The sequence below is a fragment of the Perognathus longimembris genome, chromosome 18 (assembly GCF_023159225.1).
Source record: "Perognathus longimembris pacificus isolate PPM17 chromosome 18, ASM2315922v1, whole genome shotgun sequence".
Classification (NCBI taxonomy): Eukaryota; Metazoa; Chordata; class Mammalia; order Rodentia; family Heteromyidae; genus Perognathus; species Perognathus longimembris.
The window spans coordinates 47,133,140-47,157,583 of NC_063178.1; the positions used below are offsets into that span (position 1 = coordinate 47,133,140).

Consider the following 24,444-nt stretch of genomic DNA (forward strand, 5'->3'; position numbering starts at 1 on the left):
TGTATGAGTTTGTTGATTATTGCACACTCAATAAGAGACATCATGCCATGGCTGTTCCTTTCAAATTGGTATATTTTACGTATCTGGTTGTATTCAAGGTTCGTCCCTGCTGTAATTTGTAGTAATATTTTCATCCTTTCAATGCATTCATCTATTGCTTTATGTGATCCTTTCTTTTGTTGGTGAGTAATTATGAAGTGTTTCTTGAAACAGTTCTAACACTCCTTGCTAACTTCTTTTGCATACGTGTGCTTTCCAGGTGAAAGACTTCCCCAATTTTTTAAATTCATATGATTTCTCACATTTGTGACTTCTGTTATGTTTCCTTAAGGATGACCTGTCTCTGAAGAACTTTCCAAATTCGCTGCATTCATGTTTCTTTCATGTGTTTATTCGCTGCTGAACAGGAAGATAGGTTTTCTGCATGAAAACTGTCCACATGTGTTACATCTATAATGTTTCTCTCATGCATGTGTTTTCTCATGAACAGTAAGCTGTGTCCTCCAGGTGAGTGATTTTCTACAATGATTCCATTGATAAAGTTTTTCACTTGTTTGAATTTTCTTCTCTATACTTAGATATGAGTTGTGGGTTTAAAACATTCTACATTCGTTATGTTCATAAGGTTTGTCTTCTCTATGTGTTCACTGATGAATATGACGATATGTCTTCTGGGTGAAAGACATTCCAATTGTGTTATATTTGTAAGGATTCTCTCATGTACGGTTTCACTCGTGAACACTTAGGTATAATTTCCTGGCAAAAGACTTTCCACATATGTTACATTTTTAAAGTTTCTCTCCTGTATGTGTTCTCTCAGTAACAGTAACGCTTGATTTCTGGCTAAAAGACTTTCCACATGTGATACATTTAGAAGGTTTCTCTCCTGTATGTGTTCTCTCATGAGCACTGACTTTTGATTTCTGGGCAAAAGACTTTCCACATGTACTACATTTATAAGGTTTCTCTCCCGTATATGTTCTCTTATGATCACTAACGTTTGATTTCCCAGAAAAAGACTTTCCACATGTGTTACATTTATAAGGTTTCTCTTCTGTATGCTTTCTCTCGTGAGCACTAATGATTGATTACGTGTTAAAAGACTTTCCACATGTGTTACATTTATAATGTCTCTCTCCTGTATGTGTTCTCTCATGAGCACTAATGATTGATATCGTTGCAAAAGACTTTCCAAATATGTTACATTTATAAGATTTCTCTCCTGTATGTTTTAGCTCATGAATAGTAACGCTTCATTTCTGGGCAAAAGACTTTCCACATGTGTTACAATTATAAGGTTTCTCTACTTTATGTGTTTTCTCATGAACACTTAGGTATGATTTCTGGGAAAAACACCTTCAATATGTCTTACATTTATAAGGTTTTTCTCCTGTATGTGTTATCTCATGAGCACTAACATTTGATTTCCCAGAAAAAGAATTTCCACATGTGTTACATTTATAAGGTTTCTCTCCTGTATGTGTTATCTCATGAACACTAAGGGATGATTTCTCGGCAAAAGACTTTCCACATTTGTTAAATTTATAAGGTTCCTCTCCTGTATGTGTCCTCTCATGAACACTAAGGTTTGTTTTCAGGGTGAAAGACTTTCCACATGTGTTACATTTATAAGGTTTCTCTCCTGTGTGTCTTCTCTCATAAACCCTAGTGTGTGATTTCGTTACAAAATACTTCCCACATGTGTTACATTTATATATATATATATATGTGTGTATATATATATATATATATATATATATATATATATATATATATATATATAATCAAACTTAATTACAGAGAGGTTAAAGTTTCATACATTAGGCACTGGATACATTTCTTGTACTGTTTGTTACCTTGTCCCTCATTCCCCCTTATGTGTTACATTCTTAAGGTTTCTCTCCTGTATGACTTATCTGATGGATAGTTAGTTGCATTCTCCAGCTGAAGGACTTCCCACATTGGTAACATGCATATTGTTTCTCACCTGTGTGAATTCTATTATGTACATTTGAATTTGTCCTCAACTTGAATGAATTTCCACATTTGTTACATACATGACGTCTCTCACCTGAGTGAATTCTATTATGGCTTCTAAGATATGACATTTTCCTAAAGGAATTTCCACACTTATTACATTCATAAGTTTTCACCTGTGTGTAATCTATTATGTGTTTTCAGTGCTGGCTCATGTTTGAAGGACTTTCCATATTTGTTGCATTCATAACTTTTTGCTTCCATACAAACACAATTATTTCTAAAGATTATGGTCTCTGAGCTTAATACTGTCCCTTCTCTCCACCATCCGTGAAATACTGCTCCTCATTGGGACTCTCAGAATGTGGACTAAAAGTCTCCATATGGCTACAGGATTTTTCAACTACATGAGAGACACCAGGCCTGGATCCAACATGCATCTCTTCAGGCTCACAATGGAGAATCACATTCTGACATGTAATGGATGCCTCAGTCCTCATTCCTAACTAGTCCCTACTATTCCCACTCAGCTCTGGCAAGTGTTTAGAGCTCCAAGGAAAAATTCTCACTAACTTCACTCTTTCATGCACAGGGTTGCTTTTGGTGATTGCTACTTCACACAGCCCTTCTTCTGGAATTTCCTGGCAACTCATAATCAAGTCATCCATTTCTAGGACATCTAAAATGATTCATCAAAAAATAAAGAAATAAACATGAATGGTATCCAAACATTTCTAAATATAAAAATAATGACATTTCTTAACAATGTAGTTATTATAGATTTCAAAATAGCCATACTAGGAACTGATGCATAAGTAGTATAGGCACTTGTCCTCAAAAGTTTATTTAGGACCTCATAATCATATGTTACAATTCAGAGTAGTGTATTTCTTGTTTCACTTTTTCTCTTTATATTAGAACAAATATTTACTCAGTTTTCACAATTATTGTTTCACAGCAATAGATATAAGTGATTACATAAACCTACCCTTAGCATTACCTGTGTTACTTTTACAAATGTTTGTGTTATTACAGGAGCAGAGTTGCATTGTTTGCACTTAGTTTCTTGAAATAATTTCTATTTTGGCTGCCTGGCTCCTCAACCATTAGGTTAGGAACAAAAATATTTTCTAAATTCTTAGATCACAAAAGTGTTTTATATAATCAATGCCTTTCATCTAAGCAGAATAGTTCTCAAGAGTATGGATTTATGCCTAGATTTCTTCAGGTCTAGCTTCTCTCTAAGAATTACTATAGCCATATGTGGGAATTTTTAAATCCCTTTCTCTACCTCTTACAGAATGTCTCACCAAAATTCCATTTCTGATACTCCTGACCTTCAGAACCAATTATGATAAAGGATATCCCTAATCACCACCCAGGTAATCATTCTTGCTACACTAAAAGCTTTGGAGCTAAATCGCACAACCACGAATAAGCTACTTTCCTCTTTAGAGGTCAGCAGTCTTATTGTCCTCCTTATTTCCAGACAGCTGCATAATCTGATATTCCAGAAATGACACCTAGTTTTCTGCGAAGTACAGAGCTCAGGGGAACAGGGAACATTACTGCTCAGAACAGCTCAACAAGAACTTACCACCTGGGCTCTGTCTCCAACAGCACTGTGTAGGATGCATTAACTCACCAGGGAAATTCTTGCCTGGGATTTCTCCCATCCATGGTGCTGCACCTTCCTCCAGCTTGATAATAAACTTGGACTTAGAAACACAGTGCCCTGTTAAGAAAAAACAGTGGAGAACGATTGTTTATGCTGGAACATTGGTGCTGCAATTATCCAAGACATTCCGGTATACAGGTTACTCCAAACTCTAGTTTCTCATTTTTCAATAGCTCCATGGTTGACTTTGTATACAAATACAACGTTTGGATTTTTTTCTCAGTGTTTCCCCTTGAACTCAAGGAATGGCCAGTCTTCTACCCTATTCAAGGACAGTGTGCCTACTGGGTGTTTATGGTTAATTGAAGAAATGAGTCTCCTGAGGAATCTTTTGCTTGGGCAGATGAGGATTTCCATAGCTAGGATTACAAGTGTGAAGTAGAGTGCCCAGTAAAAACTTTGAATTTTAAATGCCCACTTTCAATTACTGATTTCTAGATCTTAAACTGAGTATTACCATACATTCTACTCTAGATTATATATCCATCTATCACAATGTCTATAAGTTTCAGAAGATAGTCCTCTGGTAACAGAACATTTCTCAGAACTGTTGCCAAACTGGTGCTAGTTGACTATGAGAAGAATGGAATAAAATTGCCTCGGGAGTAATATAATCAAGGGAAGGATTTTCTTGGAAAGATGCACTACTTCCCATATTCTGTAATCTTATATACCTAAAGAGCATTGCACCTTTGATAAATACTCATAGATTTACTAAAAACAAAGCACTTGACCCTGTAAATTAATTAATGTGTCTTTTACTCACCCAAGGACAACAAGTTGCTATAGGTCTCCATCATCACATCTCTATGCAGGGTCCTCTGAGCAATGTCCAGGTCCTGCCACTCCTACCAGCTGAAATCCATAGCCACATCTTCAAAGGATACAGGCTTCTGTAATGGCACATTTTCATCAAGAAATTAGTCCTGAGTCAGGAGAAGACCAAGTCTGGAATTTGTGCCATATGTGTGCTTTTCTTGCATAATATTTTGGAGCTTGCTCCACTAACTATAAGGTAGAAAGAAGAACTATCATGGTAATAATATTGGCTCTATATTAACTAGATAACTAGGAAAGCAATAGAAAATATACAATGCCCCTATTACATCAGAATATTTCTCTTTGCTAGAACAAGAAAAGGATAAAAAATTCTCAAGTGCTAGTAATCTGACATGACAATATTAAGTATAAGTAGATGCTTGGAATAGTATATGGAGGTTATTTTGATAAAGTTTTCTACATCTCAGCGTAACCATTTTTCTGCAGGTTTCACTTCTTCTGAAGCATCATGCTTCAGTGTAAGGATGGCCTTTTTCTATACATAAATATCTATACATAAATACTTCTTTATTAACATAATGGTCAAACTACCAGTGGAGTTAAGAGCTAATACATAACAGGTGTTTGAAAGTAATATATGAACCCTTCTGTATTTGTGAATGCCACAGATTGTAACAAACATAGAATCAAGATACTTGCAGAAGAATACACCTTTATTAATAGACAACTTTGAACAAACTGTCATTTTTCTAAGATTACTAAACTAAAACACTTTGCATGGCTAGGACTATGGGCTTGGAGTAGCACTGTGATCCCCATGGTACAGTGCTCATCTTGGGCAAGAGCAGTTCTGGTACAGTGCCAGGCGACGAGTTCAAGCCCCAACACTGCCAATAAAGAAGACAGAAAATGAAAAAAAAAGAAAAGATTAGTACCCAACAACAGTGAAAGCAGGGGATAAAGCAAGTACTTGGAAAATGACTTCACAACAACTTCTCACTATCAAAATCACAATGAAATAACTACTTTATACACGTCAATATGCTCATACTTAAAAAAAAAAAACACAACAACCCCTAAAATCTAGTAAGTTCTGGGAAGGATGTGAAAATAGTGAAAATAGTATGATCTTTGGTGCGCATCTGCCAGGAATGTAAAACAATCAAAGATGGTATAGACAATCATAATGTGAATTAAACATAGAAACACATTGACATATGACCCAGCACATCTTTTTCTAGGTTTCTATACCACAGAAGGAAAGCACGGACTATAACAACTATTTGGAGAAACACTTCACAATCACTCACCAAGAAAAGACAGGAACACATAAAACCATAGATAAATGCATTGAAAAGAAAATATTACTACTCATTACAGCGGGGATGAGTCTTGAATACAATCACCTAAGTAAAATATAGCAAATAGAAAGGAACAACCATGGCATATTGGCTATTCTTGAGTTTTCCAGGATCAACAAACTCATAGGCCAAAAAGAATGATGGTTCTGGAGACTGGAATAGAGAGGAACAAGAGCTGCATATTCAATGACTCTACTGCTTCTCATATGAAAGATGAGAAATGTTCTAAATGGATGGCAGACATGGGACCCCAAAATCAAGCAACATGTACTATCAGTAAATGGTATAGTTATGAAGGTTTAATGTAGCCAAACAGGATTAATGTGTAGAAAGATGACAGAATGAAATATAGCCTGTTTCAAGTAAAGCAAACACAACGAAACAGTCATAGGATTTAACTAATGTTCTTTTGAAAAACACACAACTCTAAAGTTTACCGCATTTCTATTGGAAATGTACACTAACAAGAACTATATGGACAGTACTTCAAGTACCTTCGGTTGACTCACTCAACAATGTGACCAATTCTTCCTCACATCCAAAAACCTAGAAAAAGAACTGGGATGTGGCTCAGTGGTGGACTGCTTGCCTAGCATGCACGAAGCCCTTGATTTGATTTTTTCAGGACCATATAAGCAGAAAAAGCCAGAAGTGGTGCTGTAGCTCAAGTGGTAGAATACTAGCCTTGAGCCTAGAGAGGCTCAGGTACAGGGCTCAGGGTTTCATTTAGGCATAGTAAAATGAATAAATATACAAGTCTACAGACTAACTGAAGCAAATCTGTACTCAACTTAGAATGTAAGATTTTATAAGACACAAAATCTACAATATATCTTTGTCTTACTTAAGAACGTTTTGCTGAAGCTGAATCTAGTATTCCATTTTCAATCCTGGACACACATTAAGTTTAAAAAATGATATGTAAAATAAAGTGAGAGGGGCTGGGAATATGGCCTAGTAGTAGAGTGCTTGACTCACATACATAAAGCCCTAGGTTCTTTTCCTCAGCAACACATATATAGAAAAAGCTAGAGTGCTAGAGTGCTGTCCTTGAGCAAAAAGAAGCCCGGGAGGGCGCTGAGGCCATCAGTCCAAGCCCCAGGACTGGCAAAAAAAAAATGTACTCACTACCTTACATACGAAACTGTATCCCCTCCATACATCACACTGACAATAAATAATTGAATATTAACTAATAATTAATTGAAAAAAATTAAAAAGAAACAAAAACAACACCTAGAACTCTGGCCCAAGATTATTATCATACTCCAGGTACAAAGGAGGCTGCGGTCTGGAAGCCAGACTGGGCAGAAAACTCAAATTAACTAGCTAATAAACAGGTTGCAGGCATGGTTCAGGTGAAAATTTCAAGTAAAAGAAACACCACAAAGCAATCATGGGATTTAACTGATGAGCTTTTGAAGAAATACAAGTCTAAAGTCTACTGCTTTTCCTATTCGAAATGGGCACCAATAAGAAATATGTTCTGAGAGTACTTTAAATACCTATGGTGTACTCAGTCCTGTAGAACATTTGAAGATGTTTGTGACCACACTGTTTAAGTCACTGCAGTAAAGCTTCATTAAAACAGGTTAATATTATTAGTGAGGGTGTGATTTCTGATTAGTTGCCAGCCACCTTCACTTTCCCAGAGAAGTGACTTCCTGTGGGTGATTGAATCACGTAACAGGTATGACTACTTTTTCCTCACATTAAAAAAAAAACCTGTAGGGATGAAAATGGGGCTCAGCCGTACAGTGCTTGCTTAGCATGCATGAATCCCTAGGTTCCATCCTTCAGCACCACATGAACAGAAAAAAGCTGACATGGTGCAGTGGCTCAAGTGCTAGCCTTGAGGCCAGAGAGGATCAAGGACAGAGCCCAAGTATTGAGTTCAAACTACAGGAAAACCGAGAGACAAACTGAAGCAAATCTGCAGGTGATGTAGACAAAATGTAAGATTTTTATCAGCTGCAAAATGTACAATGAATCTTTGTCTTATTTAGGTACATTTTCCTCAATCTGAATCTACTTTTTCATTTTAAATCTGGGACCTCAATGAAGTTCATAAAATGGAATGGAAAACTAAGTGAGAAACTAAAAGCAACTCACCTGAGATGCATCCATTCTGTGTTCCTCTTGGCAAAGAACAGAAGATTCTGGATCAAGGCTGTGAAAAAAGGCAATGAGGTAGTCAAAAGAACTACTGGAAATTTGCCTCATATTTTCTTGTTCTATGCTGCTTAGAAACTGCAACCTACTCTGCCAAACCATCTATAACCACCTGCATGTGTTTTTTGCCTTTATAAACCCCAGATTAGGGCTGGGACTGTGGCTTAGCGGTTGACTGCGAGCCTTGCATGCATGTCAGCACCGCATAAACAGAAACAGCCAGAAATGGAGCTGGGGCTCCAATGGTAGAGTGCTAGCCTTAAGCAAAAATGAAGTCAGGGACAGTGCTCAGCCTTGGAATCCAAGCCCCAGGATTGGCAAAAAAAAAAAGAAGAAGAAGAAGAAGAAGAAGAAGAAGAAGAAGAAGAAGAAGAAGAAGAAGAAGAAGAAGAAGAAGAAGAAAAAGAAAAAGAAAAAACCAAGAAACAGCTTGTGGACTGTTCAGGGTCACAGTGTTACCTCCCCAGTCTGACCAGTGTTCCTTGTCGATCAGCTTCTGCGCTTGTGAAAATGCTTGAATTCTCCCGACTTTGTTCGTATTCTGGACTCACTTTTGCTGGGACCCTGTAACATATTTGGGTGGGGGTTAGTCCCTCTGACCTTCTCCACATAACAGACAAAATGAGTAACCCTAGCTAAAACTTCAGGAAATGTGTTATCTCTTCAAATCAAACAACCTTTGGAAAGGTGCATTGCCTTAAGTTTACTCTTCTTATTTTTCTTCTAAGGCCAAAACACAGTTAGAAAGACTTTCTGAACTGACAGAAAAAAAAATGTTAGAGCTAGCATCAGTACATCCTTACCTAGGACATTTAGGATGAGTGTGAAAGATCACGTTCTAGAAATGATAGTGGGAAGAGGAGGATCATTAAATTAAAAATATGACGGTTAGGGTATTATTACATGCATACTTGTAGTTGTGAATCTTACCTTCCCAGCCCAAACCAGAGCCTCATGTCCCACTTAAAATCCAGGCTCTGGCTTATTTCTCATTCCCCCTCATCTCTCTCCCTAAAGTTGGTCTAAACCTTCTTAACACCAAGTGACTGAGAGTGTTACAGGATCTAGAACCTGTGAATCTTGTGCAAAGTAGAACCAACTCTTGCTTAAGGTAAGGGAACCTAAATAGATCATTTCCTTCCCTTCCTTTTCACTCTCTACTTTTTGGGCTTGCCAGACTTCACAAGATCTCATCCTTCAGCAGGGACATTGCTATCACAGGATGCCCTCCTTCCAACACCAATAGGCTTCATTCTATAAACACACGACCATCACACATTACTCCAATATACCGTGTGGAATCGTCTCTAGAACGAAACTGGGTGAAGACAAAGCTGTTTCTGCTATGAAGGCTAACAAGGCACGAGCAGACCAGAAAAACAACACAGAAGCAACCACCCAGAACCCGAAAACACAACTGCAATAGGACAAGCCACAGGGCCCGTGCACACTTCACGGTTTCACTACCACTGTCGTCCTGCTCGCCGTCCCGCAGGGCAAAGTGAACGCCATCACCCGGGTGCTCCACGGAACCTCAGTGGGAGAGTGAGCGCGTGCACCTCCCGGCTCTCAGGCTCAGGACAACACCCAACCTGCGTGCAGAGCTCCGGCGGCCAGGTTCTGCCTCGGCAGGCGCGCGGGCTGAAGGCGGCGCCCACTCGGGAAGCCCAACTGGAGGAGGTCACTGAGGGCAGACTCGGTTCCCGAGCCCGGACCGCGCTTCTTACCTGACATCAGCTAGAGATGCGGAGCCCCTCCTGTGGCCTCCACTCTGGGAATGCAAAACTGTAATTCCGAGCACTGTGAGGAGCAAGGCAGAGAGAAACAAACCGGAATTTACAGACAGAAAACACCAATAGTGGACGTGGAAGCGAACGCGCCAAAGGGAAACAACAGCAACAAACGCATTTCCGGTGGCTCTGTGCTGAAAGAACTACATTTCCCACAATGCGCAGCGCCATCCTAGAGGAAGCGGACCTGTTTCCGGTGTTCAGCCAGTCACAGATCCTTGGTACTTCGAGTTGGGGGGGGGGGGGGGGGGAAACTGGATGCTTTGCTCTGCCTGCTGCAGGGTAAGGTGAGTTCCTTCCTGGAAACCCTGCTTTCGGACTATGCTCGGAGAATTATGTCAGTTGGCTTTTTAATTCTTCGTTCTAATGAGTTAATTGAAATAAGTGGCATTTATTTTCGTTTTTCTTTCTTTTTTTTAACAAATGGGTTCTGCTGAATATGTTATGTCTCTTTGGCCTTAAATTTTCAAACATGGCAACCCCCTTCAAACTTTAAAAAATTGTTCTCAGCCACTAAATTGATCACTGGATTTTTCTACTGCTCTAATGTATCCAGTGGAATAAAATAACATAATTCTTAGATATACAGCACACTTCTTGTGTAAGCTTGGACTTCTAAAACAATTATTTTTCCAGAAACCCTCAATTTCCATCTATGAAATCTTAAGAAGGTTTTGTTTATTTCTTTGTTTCTAAGACAGACCTGAATTTTGTCTTTCCTTTAAGGGCTTCCTTCCTCCCTCCCTCCACCCTCCCTCTCCTCCCACCCCTCTTTCCCTTTCTCTCACCTTTCTTTTCTTTGCTGTTGATTCGGTGGCTTGAACTCAGAGCATGGAAGTGTCTGTGAGTGTCTGCAGTACTCTACCTGCCTTTCCTTTAGTATTTTCTTCACCTAACTAGGTTTTCATACAGGAATTTCTTCTAGCATGGCACTTCACCTCCATCGCTCTTCAAGGAGATGGTAGTTTCTGGTGATCAGGATGAATGTGGTTGTAGGTATAGGAATGCAGTTTAGGGTGAGTCTATGAGGATGTGAGGCTTGAAGCCTTGCTCCAAACCAGTCTGTTTTTGTATTTTTGTGTTGTATGTCCAACCTTGGCTTGAGTTCCTCCATTTTCTCTAATCCTAAAAGTTCCTCTCAGTAACTCAAGGTTACATAGCTAGGGGACCTCAGACTTGTCTTCCCCGACCTTCATCCATTAGACAGTGGAATAAATCCTTTGTGTCCTTTCCTCATATCTTAGATACTTTGCCTCTCTCTTAAACATTTATTGTGATTTTTGATGATCCTTTATATATAATATTATTGGGACAGATTGGGTGTACTCGATATTCTGTCCTCCAGGGTATAGGTTCTCCATTCCTCTTTCTGTAGACCTCACCTGTGACTCATGAAAATGGAGCTCCTAAGAGCATATTTGGATGTGTGGACTTTAACCTGAGCACCTATAACAATGTAAAGTACCAAAATGTAATCTCATTCTGTTAAAGTAAATTCCTCAGGGGCAAGGAGATATGGATCAGGTTAGAACTGGGGTACTTTCAACACTAGCTGTTTAGTATAATTTTCACTTTCTTTCGTTGCATTCCGGGGGATTGAATTTAAGACCTCCATACTGTCCCTGACCTTTTTATCTGTTTGTTTGTTTGTTCTTGTTCAAGGCTAGAGGTCTATCACTTAAAGGACACCTCCAGTTCTGGCATTTTGAGTAGTTTATTGCAGATTTAAATCTCATTGATTTTCCTGTTCAAGCTGCCTTTAATCCCTGATCTTCAGATCTCATTTTCCTGAGGGGCTATAATGTATATACTTTTTATATGTACATTATATACTCAGTCACCTTCACCATTTTCCACACCCCTACTATTGTCTCACATTCCAATAGCGACTGTATTTCTTGTTTGTTATTATTTTAGTACTTTCAAGTCTTTGTCTATTCTGATATCTCGATTCTCTCACGACAGATACCGTTTCCCCTGACTGTCATACTTACTGTCTATTTGCATATCTGATAATTATTACTGAAAATAGAACATGTAAAATGATGTAGTGTAGCAGCAGTGGATAGGACTAATTTATTTCTCTGGTTACATAAATGACTGTTGTTGAAAATTCTGTTTTCCTACAGAGCTGTTGTTCCAAGAGTTCAACCTTAGCATGAACATAGACATTTTTGCTGTGCTGCTATTGCCTTCACCACCCTGAGAAGTTCCACTAATACTAGCTTATTATTGTCTTATATCTGAGAGGAAAACCACAGCCTAGGAAGATGGGAGGTACCTGTTCCTATTTTTGGTAGGCACACATCCCTACAATTAGAGCTATGGGGGTGAGATGTGTATGTGCTTGTTCCCCACTGTTCTGTGAAATTTCTGTCTCTTGGAGAGGGAGAACACAAGTGGTTATTAATGTGCCAAAAATGATGTTCTTTTTACCACAAAATTCTTGGAACATCAAAGAAGCTCTGGAAAATCTCAGAAATTCTTACAAAGGTGCTGGGGATATGGCCTAGTGGCTAGAGTGCCTGCCTCGTATTCATGAGGCCCTAGGTTCAATTCCCCAGCACCACATATACAGAAAATGGCCAGAAATGGTGCTGTGGCTCAAGTGGCAGAGTGCTAGCCTTGAGCAAAAAGAAGCCAGGGACAGTGCTCAGGCCCTGAGTCCAAGCCCCAGGACTGGCTAAAAAAAAAAAAAAAAAAAAAAAGAAGTTCTTACTAAGTTTTAGTGTTTTCTTCATTTTCTGTATGCTCTCAGGCTATTTCCAGACTATAAATCGATAATGGAGTATGGGCCTTGTGATTTTATAGACCCCACTACCACTAACAACCTGTTGCCCATGTTGATTCTTCACACCCCAACTGGGAACTGTGGGTCTGAGTCACTCAAGAAATGCATCTGAAGAGAATATTCCTCATCGTGGAACATCACAAGCCCTAGCAGGTGTATCGGGTGCTTATCTCTTGTTACTTTGAAGTCCCCCTAGCCTATTTTTAAAATTTGTTATTCTTCCCTCTAGAAAAATTCCTGGTGTTTAGTGGGAGATTTATCCATATTGGTTGATTAAATGTTTGAAAAAATATTGCTTCAGTGGAAACTTATGGGATCTAATGAAAACAGAGAGGCAGAACAGCCATTGTGATCCTCTGCTAGGACTATCGTAGACATATACCAATTATTACAAATAAGGGAAGCCAGGGAGCCTATTTTTCTTGGCCAGTTGGGTAGTTCAAGGTCAGTTTGCTGGCATCTGACAGGTGATATTTTCTGATTATGAGGGGGTGCCGTAAATGTTATGCCTTCCAGAGGGCACAATCATTATGTCCTTAAATGGAAGAAGGCAAAAGGATAAAAGAGACCCAACTTTCTCTCTCCCACTCTTTTTATAGCAGCATTAAACACTTGCCAAAAGGGACTATATCACAATTTTAATACAATAGAGATTAAATTTCCATTCTATGTATTTTAAGTGAATATTCATACCAGAGCAGTCAAAATATTTTTTCAATTTTATTTTATTATTATGGTGATGTTCAGAGGGGTTACAGTAAGGTAATGAGTACATTTCTTGTCAAACATTATTACCCTCTCCAACATTTTCTGTCTCTTCCTTCCTACGACTCCCCTCCCTCCCCCCCCCCCCAATTGTAAAGTTCATTTCCAACATAGAGTCTTCTTTATCTACCACAAGAGATCTGTGATCCCTAGTTACAGTGGTTCATGGTGGCCGGTCTAAAGGGATGAAATGTGAGTAGGATGCAGTGTGAATAATCTTCCCCTTTCTGTGAGTATTAAATCCTTTGTGCTTCTGGGATGTCACAGGGATTCCCTCAAGTAACTGCTGTAAAGTCTGATTTCATTCTCAAATATACATAGTATTCTACTTGACGGGACAAAAATGCTACACAGCAGTGGGGGACAGGCACAGAGTCAGCTCCCTCCCATAGCTGTAATTGCAGGGATGTCTGCCTTCCAAGAGTGGGGACAACTATCTCTCATCTTCATAGGCTCCCATTTTCCTCTCACAAGCAAGACAACAATCAGCTAGTAGTTAGCAGAATATCTCAATGTGGTGAGGACAATAGAAGAAACAGCTTTTTGGGCAAACCCTGAAGAGCCTTGAGCATGCTCAGGCTTGACCCTTGGAACAGTTCTGTAGAAAAGCAGAATTCTCCACAATAATCTTTAAGTAAGCTGAGAAATAACTCCTGTCCATAGTCTCTACACTATGTCATTTTAAATGTTCTATTTTCATTAAAAATGATCAGATGTGTGAAGAGACAGTAAGTGGCAGGAGAAAATGTGCCTATTGTGAGAGAATCCAGTTATCAGATTAAATAGATTTTGAAGTCTAAAACAATAGTAATAATGAAAGGCAGGATATACCATTTGTATTGGAAGGTGAGACCAGTGGTAGAGGTTGTGAAAATGGTGAGAGTGATTAAGTGTAAAATGTATGTTTAAAAATTGTAAACAGACAGGCACCTGTGTCTCCTGCCTGTAATCCTAGCTAATCAGAAGGCTGAGATCTGAGGATCGAGGTTCAAAGCCAGCCCAGGCAGGAAAGACTGTGAGACTCCTATCTCTAATTAAACCACCAGAAAAACCAGAAGTGGCACTGTGGCTTAAGTGGTAGAGTCCTAGCCTTGTGCTGAAGAGCTACGACTGTGTTCAGGACTGACAAAAAAAAGTGTAAATACACCCATATACTGGTGGCTCATGCCTGTAATTCTAGCTTTTCCGGAGGCTGAGATGTGAGGATCAGGGATTAAAGCCAGCTTGGACAGGAAAATCAGTGACAGTCTAATCTTTAATAAATTAATCAAATGATGGAAGTGGAGATGTGGTTCAAGTAAGCAAGCCTTTAGGAATATAAAAAGTGAAGTACAGTGCCACAATTGAAACAAAAGAAAGTGTATACATTAGTTATATTCTTAAGATTTCACTGTGATAGTTTCATAAATGTGTATAATGTATTCTCTTTAGCATCACTGCCTGTCAACCTCCCTTCATTATATTGTAAAATAGTTTAGGCAGGTTTCATTGTTTTGTGCTCATACATGCAAATAATCAATATTGACTGTATTCTCTTTCTGTAAAAGTACTATACAAACATTTATGACAACAGAACAAGGAAATCTATTGAAATTATTTTAAGAAGGAGAGGAGATGAGGCAAAATGGTTGAGTTCGATAAAGTAAATTGCATGCTTGTATTATAATGTCACCATAAAATTCCCCTGTACAACTAATATATATTAATAATAATATGTCTCTAAAAAAGAAAAACTAATAGACAATATCCTACATAAGGGTGAGACCACATGTACTTATATCCTAAGATTAGCAACAAGATAAATATATCTACTCTTACAACTTTAATGTGCATTTTACTGGAGTGGCTAGCAAGGTCAATTTCACAACGTAAGCATACATATCTATGTAGATAGGAAGGAGTCTATTTTTACATGTAGCCAACACTATCTTTTTATTTGTGCCATCCTGGGGCTTGAACTCAGGGACTATGTGCTGTTCCTGACCTTTTCATTCAAGACTAGAGCTCTACGACATTAGCTGCAGCTCTATTTCTGGCTTTTTGGTGGTTAATTAAAGATATGAGTTGCATATGCTTTCCTGTTTGTGGTGGCTTTGAACCTCAATCATCAGATGTCAGCTTCCTAAATAGCAAGGACTGCAGGCAATAGCCACTGTCCCCGAAAGTTGGCATTGTATTTTATTTAGAAAGTCACAAGGATTCACTAAACATAATTATAACGGAGTTATAATAACTCCAATGACGGAGTTCAGTGAAGTAGTAGTAAATAATATTTGTCTTTAAATAATTGGACTTACACTCGCCAGCAATGAACAACTTAAAATAATGTGGAATCAATTCTATTTGCACTAGTATGAAAAATAAAATACTTAGAAATAAACTTATCAGAAGTATAATCTTGAGCAGTGAAAACTACACTACACAGCTAGTTTTCGAAACACCCCATTTTTAACTTGATCGTTATCTTCTTGCCTCTGAGTAATTTACAGAAAGAAATTATCAATTTTTCCTTTATATTATTATAGGTGCTGTGAAGTTGAAGTCTCTGCATCCAAATAGGCCCTACTATCTCCATTTTCTTGAGAAATAGCACAAATACACACAAAGGTATGGAGAAACCATACCCTGGAGGACTGAATATGAGGCATGAAAGTGTCCCACACAATCCTTCCCAATCATGTTATATGTAAAGGATCATCAGAAATCACAATAAACCTTTAAGAGAGAAACATATGATCTCAGTTAGGAGAGAGGGAGACAAAATATTTATTGCACAGTCTAATAGATAAGGTCTGGGAAGATCAGTCTGAGGTCCCTTAGATATGTAGCCTAGAGTTATGAGAGGAACATTTAGGATCAGAGAAGAGGTAGGAATTCAAAAGCAGCACAGAAAGACAAAACCAGACTGGTTTAGCGCAAGTGATTAAGCTTCACAGCAACAAAGACCTGCCCTAAACTTCACTCCTCTACCCAAATCCACATTCACCCTGATCCCGCCCAAACCACCACCTCCCTGAAGAGCAATGGAGGGGATGTACCATTCTCTAAGAAACCCCTGTAAGGGAACTTTTCACTAGTTAGGTGAAGAAGTTATTAAAGGAAAGGCAAGTAGAGCACAGCAAATGCTCACAGATAGTGCCCAAGCTCTGAATTCAAACCACAGGACCAACAGCTAAAAGAAACGAAGAAAACCTTAAAGGAAAGGCAAAATTCAGAAACTGAAGTGCCAGACTTTGAAGTCAGGCCCCATTTTACCACATGAACTGTTGAACCTGGGTAACTGCAGTCGAAATCAGGACACGGGGGATGCAAGGAGAGTGAACCAATGCGTACTTTATTCCAAGAGGGCCAGGGTTTATATAGGGTTAGAAACCAGTTTTACAATTATAGGGTAAAAGATCAATACAGCATGACATTTGTCTCAAATACAGAAGTGGAGGAAATTTCCTACTGTGAGGGCAGGAACTTGATACAAATGCCTTTCTAAATTACAGGAGGTAGTGACTACAAAGATTGTTGATATCAAAGCAAGGAACTGTATACAACCTAGGTAGAACTATAATTATCTACTAGCTACTATCTCAATCTTGACTTCTTCAAGTACTTGTGAAAATAACAGTGAGGAGACTTTTCTGTTTATAGTGAGAATCTGACATTAAAGGCAGCTGGTCAAGCAAGTCTCCTCAGGGAGACTTGCTAAGTAGGGGGAAAAGGAGATTCTCACAACAACTGGTGGCTTCCTTTGGCCCACAAACACCAGAAACTCCTTACTGGGAATGTGTTCCCAAGGGCCTATTAGTGTGCTAATGAGGCATCGGAGTAACCGTGCCAGGGCTAAATTTTTCCACTGGTTGGAGACTTTAATTCTCCAACAATGAACCATATTTTACCACGTGAACCCCATTTTAGAATTGAACCCTGAGCCAATCAGATTTGTACCTGTATCCTAATCTTGCTTGCTTGAACACCTGATTGTTGTTACTTTGTTCTTTGCCTTTATAAGCCCTGTGTAATCACAGCTCTAGGCTCCCTCCTAACCTCCACTGTGTCGGTGGGTAGGACGAGGCCCGAGTTGCAGCTCACTTCAATAAAGCCTTGCCTTGCTTTTGCATTTCGGAATGTCTGGGTCTCGGTGGTCTTCGTGGTGGTGGTTTCGCGACTTGGCACAACAAAACAAGTCACCAAAAATCTCCTTAAGATTTCCTACATGAAATTTTGGAGTTTTTCAGATTTTGAAAAATCTAAATTGACACGAGGATTATGCTGCATATCTACCTATCAATCCTGCTATTTTATTCTAGTGTATACATTAGAGCAGTGAAAAGTGATCCAGGAATCCCATTTTGTGGCTGTGAATATGTTTTTAAAATGAAAAGGGAAATATTTAAAAATTTAAGGCAGAACAGCGACATAACTTACATTCCGCAGAATGTGTCAGTTAACCAAAAATAATAACCAAAACATTTAAAATTGATTGGTTAAGCCATAAGGGTGTAGCAAGTGGGATAGTACACAGCTGCATGGTTTTAGATACTGGAAACCACACCTGGGTGGGGGAGTTTTGGCAACTCTAAAACTTGTTTTACTTTTCTGCTGGTCGCTCTTATGGGTGTTAATGGTTTTTCTGAGAACTATCTGCACCAGGGTGTTTTCTGGTCTTTACTGGAAAGCAAGGGGTGGGGTCGGGGGAGTAGGGCCTACAGTAAGGTCAGGTACAGAATGGGGTCTTAGTACAATATGGAGTTTCCTAGGTCCTTAGCCGCAAAGTAGTTTACAGAAGCAAAATTAGCAGTTAGTAACTACAAAATGGTGGTTACAATTTTTAGTTACTCAGGAGAACACCACGCAGTATTCAGGCAGGACAGAAAGTTTATTACCAAATTGCTGGCCAGTGGCTGAGATGCATGGCCAGAGAGAAGGGGTGAACCCCACCGGGCCCTACCTTATCTAGGGCAGGAGGGTGTGACCAGGTGGATTAAGATGTGACCTCAGGAAAGTGGGAAGTAACAGCCTTCAGGTCTGCTGGTAACTGGATAGAGACTTAATGAGGTGGGGGCTTCTGCATGTAGCCCTCCCCTCTGTAGCAGGCCTTATGATATTGCACTTGCATTTTGGGGTTCTGTGTTGTTTCTGCTAGAGTTATTGTCTGCTCTGCTCCTGCCTTCTTACCCTTCCTAGTGATCTTGGCTTCAGTTCACACGTTTGTTTGTGCACTTCCTTCTGTCTAGAGGCAGTCGTACATGGGATATTGAAGTAGTGAGTGGTGGTTGTGTGTTTTTAGGAATGAAGCCTAGCAATGTTTGAGGGAGGGCACCCTATGAATAGGAATCTCCCTCCTAAAGAACACACCTTGCCAACTTCTGACAAGCCATAAAGAGCAGAGGAAGAAAAGCACGAGAAGGTGAAGATGTTTCTACTTTCTTGCCTTATGCAATAATTGGTTCTACTTTTCAGAGAACAAGATTCATGTGGTACTCTTTCCTCCAACACTCTGTTAGAAGGTTCAGGCCAACTCTTAATAGGGGAGTGAGGGTAAGCTGGACTGAAGAATAAGCCAGAGCCTAGTTATCCGAGGGGATGAGGCTGTGGTTTGGGGTATGGGGATAACTGTCACAACTGAAAATATCTGTCTATGTACTAACCCCTACTCCTCTTGATAATTTGTTCAGCTTCTTCCCATTATCCTTTCTAGTGTATGATCTCTCAAACATATCCTAAATGTCCCATCTATGGCTGTGCTGATCCTAGCTCTACCATTGGTTCTTCCTGGCAATTCTAGAGGTGTTGCTCAGGGACTTTTGGCTTTATAAGAAAAGTTACAATGTAAAACTTAAGACAGGTAACCCAATGCAGCAGTGATACTTATAAGACAATATGTTGGAAGTAAACTCTACAACTTGGGGTGGGGGAGTTGGGAAGGCCCTGAAAGTGGAAGAAAAATGAGGGAGGGAGTAATAAGTTGACAAAAATGTAATCACTACCTTAAATATGTAACTGTAACACCTCTGTACATCACTGTGACAATAAAATTAAATGAAAAAACTTCATGTATCTTGCCCAAGGTTGTATGATTTCTTGCAGTTACATATCCTGAAGTTTTATAGCAAGTTTCCTTTTTTGTCACAATTTTCTCAAAGATTTATCATTTCACTTAGGAAATACTTCTTGGGAATTGAAGTCAATGAAGCCTAAACATTCCTTTAAAATATCGTATTAGAGGGCTGGGAATTTGTCTCAGTGTAGAGTGCTTGCCTAGCATGCATGAAGCCCTGGGTTCGATTGCTTAGCATTGAAGTGCCAGACTTTGAAGTCAGGCCCCATTTTACCACGTGAACCCTATTTTACCACACGAACCCCACTTTACCACGTGAACCAGAGATGAGAAGGCCCTGTGAGCAGACCCAGGACAAGCCCATTAGGGCCCAGTCGGTCTAGAACTCTAACCGCTGGGAATGCTTAACTCTGACCACCCCTAGAATCAAACCCAAGACAATCAGATTTGTAACTATATCCTAATCTTGCTTGCTTGAACACCTGATTGTTGTAACCTTGTTCTTTGCCTTTATAAGCCCTGTGTAATCACAGCTTGGGGCTCCTTCCTAACCTCCACTGTGTTGGTGGGTAGGACGAGGCCCGAGTTGCAGCTCGCTTCAATAAAGCCTTGCCTTGCTTTTGCATTTCGGAATGTCTGAGTCTCAGTGGTCTTCTTGGTGGTGGTTTCGCGACTTGGCACAACATTTGGGGGCTCGTCCGGGATGGCCCCAGAGACCCCCCGAGACCCCAGACTCTGAAGGTAAGAAAATAGCTCTGTTCATTCTGTGTGTCTGTGTCTATATGATTTGTAGTTTTGTTTTCTGTTTTGGCCAGCCGCCTGAATCTGAACCTGTAGGTAGTGAAGGACCAGCCAGAGTGGACACGCTCATATGGGCAGTCCTGGAGGACTTGGGGGACTCCTCAAGCCCTCCACAGGGGGCCCAGGCTTCCCACTACCACCCTGAACCTGAAGGACTGGACCAGGAGGCCCTTTTAATGGGCGCCTGTCTGGTCCACTCTATATTCGGGGTTGTCTGGTCTGCTTGTACATAGGAACGGGAGAGAGAGAGTCTCAAGACTGTGTGGTCTGACCCCTCACAGGGGTAGGAGAGACACAGTGAGACTGTGCGGTCTGCCACCTCACAGGGGTAGGAGAGACACAGTAGAACGTGTAAGCCGTGGCTCCCTAAGTCTGTCTGTAAGTGTTGTCTGGTCTTTGTGCCTGTGATTTTTTTTTTATGGTCTTCAGAGTCAAAATTTTAATGAACGAATTGTATGATACAGGTTTTCCTGTGCCCAGCCCGTGTTAATCTTAATGAATACTAAAGAACTGAGTTAGTTGTGCAAAGAATGCCTGTGATTATTTTTGTGTGTTTCTTTCTTGCACTGTGCCTGACTGACAAACGGATGATGGGGAACGTTCCTTCCACTCCCCTGGACTTGACTTTAGCTGACTGGAAAGATGTACAGGTAACAACCCACAATCAGTCAATCAGTGAGAGTGTCCGCAAAAGAAGAACTCTAGGGGGACACCCACCCAGCCTTCTTAAGGAGAAAATTGTTTGGTGTGCTAAAATGTTTTACTAAGATTAAAAAAGTTTACTAAAACTATCAAGACCTGGAAAATGAGGCTGGAGAATGCTAAAATCATTCGTTAAAGGTTTTTGTCTTAAAATGTACGGCCGATGCTTATTCAGCGCACTTAAGATCTTTTGAAAATGTATGTGTGTGTGTGCATGTGTGAGTGTGAACATGTTCAAGACTGCAGTATGATGCAAAACTAAGTTTAAGTTTAAATTCAAATGGTCATCAAGTTTGGGCATTACCAAATGCTTTAAAAGTATTATTGCATTGTTTTAAAGAGGAACTAAAGTTAAAAAAAGGATTTCTCTGGGTTCTTTAATTAAAATTAAAAAAAAAATCAGAGCTAAGTGTCAGAAATTTGGATTTAAAAGGATATATATATATATATATATATATATATATATATATTAAACTAATGGGGATAGAAGTAAACTCTCATTAACTCTATGTGTGTAGGAAAATGGCAAAATAGCCCAATGTTTCTCACTAATATATTGGAAAGCTGAATGGATAAGTATTTCTAATTGTGATTCTTGCATTAAGGAAAAATTCAAAGGTCTTCATGCCATGTAGTAACTGGGACTGAAGAATAAAAAAAGAGGCTCTTTTGAAACAAGCAGCCTGTAGGCAAAGGGAGGCACCTGGTTTCAGAATGCCTGTGAGCTTCAGTTTTTCTGATGCAGATAAAAGCTAAAATGTTGTGTTAGTGTTAAAAAGGCTTTGGAAATCAAGAATACATTTCTAGATAAGAAATTTGGAAGTAAAATTGTCCTAAATAATTATTGCAAAGTGAGAAAAGGAGAATTATGGCTACCAAAATGTTTAATTGCCATTGCAGCTTCTTTGTAGGTTTTTTGTAACAGTTTCCAGCAGGCTTCCAGAGAAGCACAGGTGATTCCTGAAAGTTTGTCGAGATCTAATACTGGCCCTTAATAAGTTCCAGGTAAGAAAGCATGCTTAAAAACTACTTCTTTGTGGACCACCTTGTTGCTTCTAATTGGAGTAAAGTGGCCTCTTGTAAGACTCGCTGACCTGAAATCTGCGGTTCGAAGCCAGCCTGGACAGAGAAAGGTCCCTGTGAGAGACTTGTCTCTAATCAGCCAGCAGAGTGCTGAGAACGGAGTTATGTGGAGCTCAAAGTGGTAGGGTGCTAGTCTTGAGCTGGAGAGCTGTGGGACAGTGCTCAGGCCCTGAGTCCAAGTCCAGTGGAAAGTCACTCCTCCTGGGACAAAAGTGATGGAGCATCCAGAGGCAGTAAGCTGCTGCTTGGATGGCAGAGATGGTGTCAGATCCTAGAGTCACTCCTGTTTGGCCTTTCAAAAGTTAATCAAAGCCAGGAAGTCCTAGAAGAATAGTTCATAAGCATGCCTTTCCAATGCCCATGTCTGTCTACTGGGCAGGTACTTGCCAGTCATCTGTGATAGAGGTTAGTAAGGGTAAATTTGTCAAATGAGAGGATAGTTTAAAATCTCAACCCCCCTCATTTACTCAAAGCTCTGACTGACAGTGAGAATTTTAAGCTGATACATCTGTTCAGGAAAGAAAGCTTGTAGACCTGACATTGTGTCCTTATTGAGATCTGTTAAAGGCCTGCAAAGGTAACATTTTAGGTCATCAGAAATCAGTTCCCCAGCCAGTCAGGAAAATGCTTTCACAAACCAGAATGTTAAAAGGCACAAATTTGTAAACCTGAAGTCACCAATCTGGGCTTCATATTAAAAGAGAGCAAGCGTTGGCTGTCAGATGCACGTAGACTGCTGAAAAGCTCTGTGCGTAAATCAGCCAGACATGTCAGAGTTCCTGGGAACAGTCTTTAGTAGACTCAGGGCCATGAGCTTTGCCTCCTTTGCCCCAGTATTCCCAAGAAGACTTGGAGTGGATAAAGAAAATTCCCATGTCCCACAAACCCCTGGACAGAGAAGGAAACAATGACTGGTGGAAAACTTGTGAAGGGAAACTTAATTTGCCACAAGGCTGGGTAAGGGGATCCTTAAGAGAATCCACCGAGCTTCTCACATGGGAACCCGAAGAATGCAGGACTTGCTCCGACACTCCAAATTGAAAATTAGAAAGATCTGCTTATTGAAAACATTGTTAAAAATTGTAAGCACTATCAGCTCACCAACGCCCCCAATCAACCAGTTACTAAAGGAGCTCACCTCCGTGGGGATAGGCCAGGTGTGTATTGGGAAGTAGATTTCACAGAAATTAAACCTGGAAAAATTTGGATACAAATATTTGCTAGTTTTTGTAGACTCCTTTTCAGGATGGGTTGAAGCCTATCCAACAAAGCATGAGACTGGGAATGTAGTGGCTAAGAAGATCCTGGAAGAAATCCTACCCAGGTATACCTTCCCATCCACCATTGGGTCAGACAATGGACCGGCTATCGTTTCAAAAGTAAGTCTGGGAATAGCCGCTGCACTGGGGGATGGATTGGAAATTTCATTGTGCTCATAGACCCCAGAGTTCAGGACAGGTAGAGAGAATGAATCAGACTCTAAAAGAGACCTTAACTAAATTGGCCTTAAAGACTGGCGCAGAGTGGGTGTCACTCCTTCCTTTTGCTCTGCTTAGAGTAAGAAATTCTCCCTATCAGCTTGGCTTTACTCCTTCTGAAATAATGTACGGGTACCCCCCGCCAATTATATCTAGCCTTCAGACTAAATTGCTTGCTGATTTGGATGATGCTGAATTTTTGTATAAGCTTGATTATTTGCAGCGTGTTAACAAGAATATGTGGCCCCAACTTAAGGCATTATATGATTCTGCTTCTGTCCCTATCCCCCATTTATTCAGACCAGGGGACTGAGTGTTTGTCCGGAGGCATAACCCCAAATCCTTAGAACCACGGTGGAAGTAACCCTAGATGGCATCGCCACTTGGGTTCATTGCTTCCATGCCAGGCCAGTTGGCCCCTTTGCCCTGGACGATGACTACCGTGATGGAACATGGGAGGTCTCCAAGCACCGACTCAGACACTTTGCCTTTGCCTCAAGAAAAGGAAGTTAGACTGAACATTGTTATCACTTTCTTTTTGCTTTCTTTCCCTGCTACCCAGTCTAATGTTGATGTTATTTTCACAGCTCACTCCAAAGTGAGGTGACACCCTTATTTTAGGTATTTTGGGCTTGCTCAGGAATACGGGTATAGCCACCCAACACTTAGAGCACAGCTGAGAAATTTATGTATTATTTTGTTGCTTAAATTTGGATACTAAACACTATAGAGCTAATGGTAAGGCTGTACAGCTGAAAGTTAATTTTCATTTTGCAGTAATCCTGTAGTCCCTTGGTAAAGTAGATTAAGGTTATAGGTTCCTGGCTAGGTAAGGTCAACGCCCCTGAGTCAGCCTGAAGAAGTTACAGAAGATGGATGATCTTCACCCATCAGCCCCCCTTTAAAACCGAGGGACCAGTTATTTTGGGGAAGATGAGACAGGATAAACTAGAGGCATGCAAAACAGAGGTACAGAGACTGTACTTGTGAGAAATTTTGACAGGCCCTTTGGTT

At 40.0% G+C, this 24,444-nt stretch overlaps 1 protein-coding gene across 1 annotated transcript in view; it reads right to left on the minus strand.

Annotated features, from left to right (window-relative positions):
* Positions 1 to 1,358: 1,358 nt before the first annotated feature.
* The window catches only part of LOC125367023 (zinc finger protein 260-like), a 31,860-nt gene continuing 8,774 nt past the window's right edge, over positions 1,359 to 24,444 (minus strand). Inside the window, exons 2-3 of the mRNA XM_048367667.1 lie at positions 2,072 to 2,153; positions 1,359 to 1,642 (exon numbers count right to left, since the gene is read on the minus strand). Of these exons, the coding sequence (XP_048223624.1) occupies positions 1,359 to 1,642; positions 2,072 to 2,153 (366 nt within the window). The remainder of the gene's footprint in view (positions 1,643 to 2,071; positions 2,154 to 24,444) is intronic.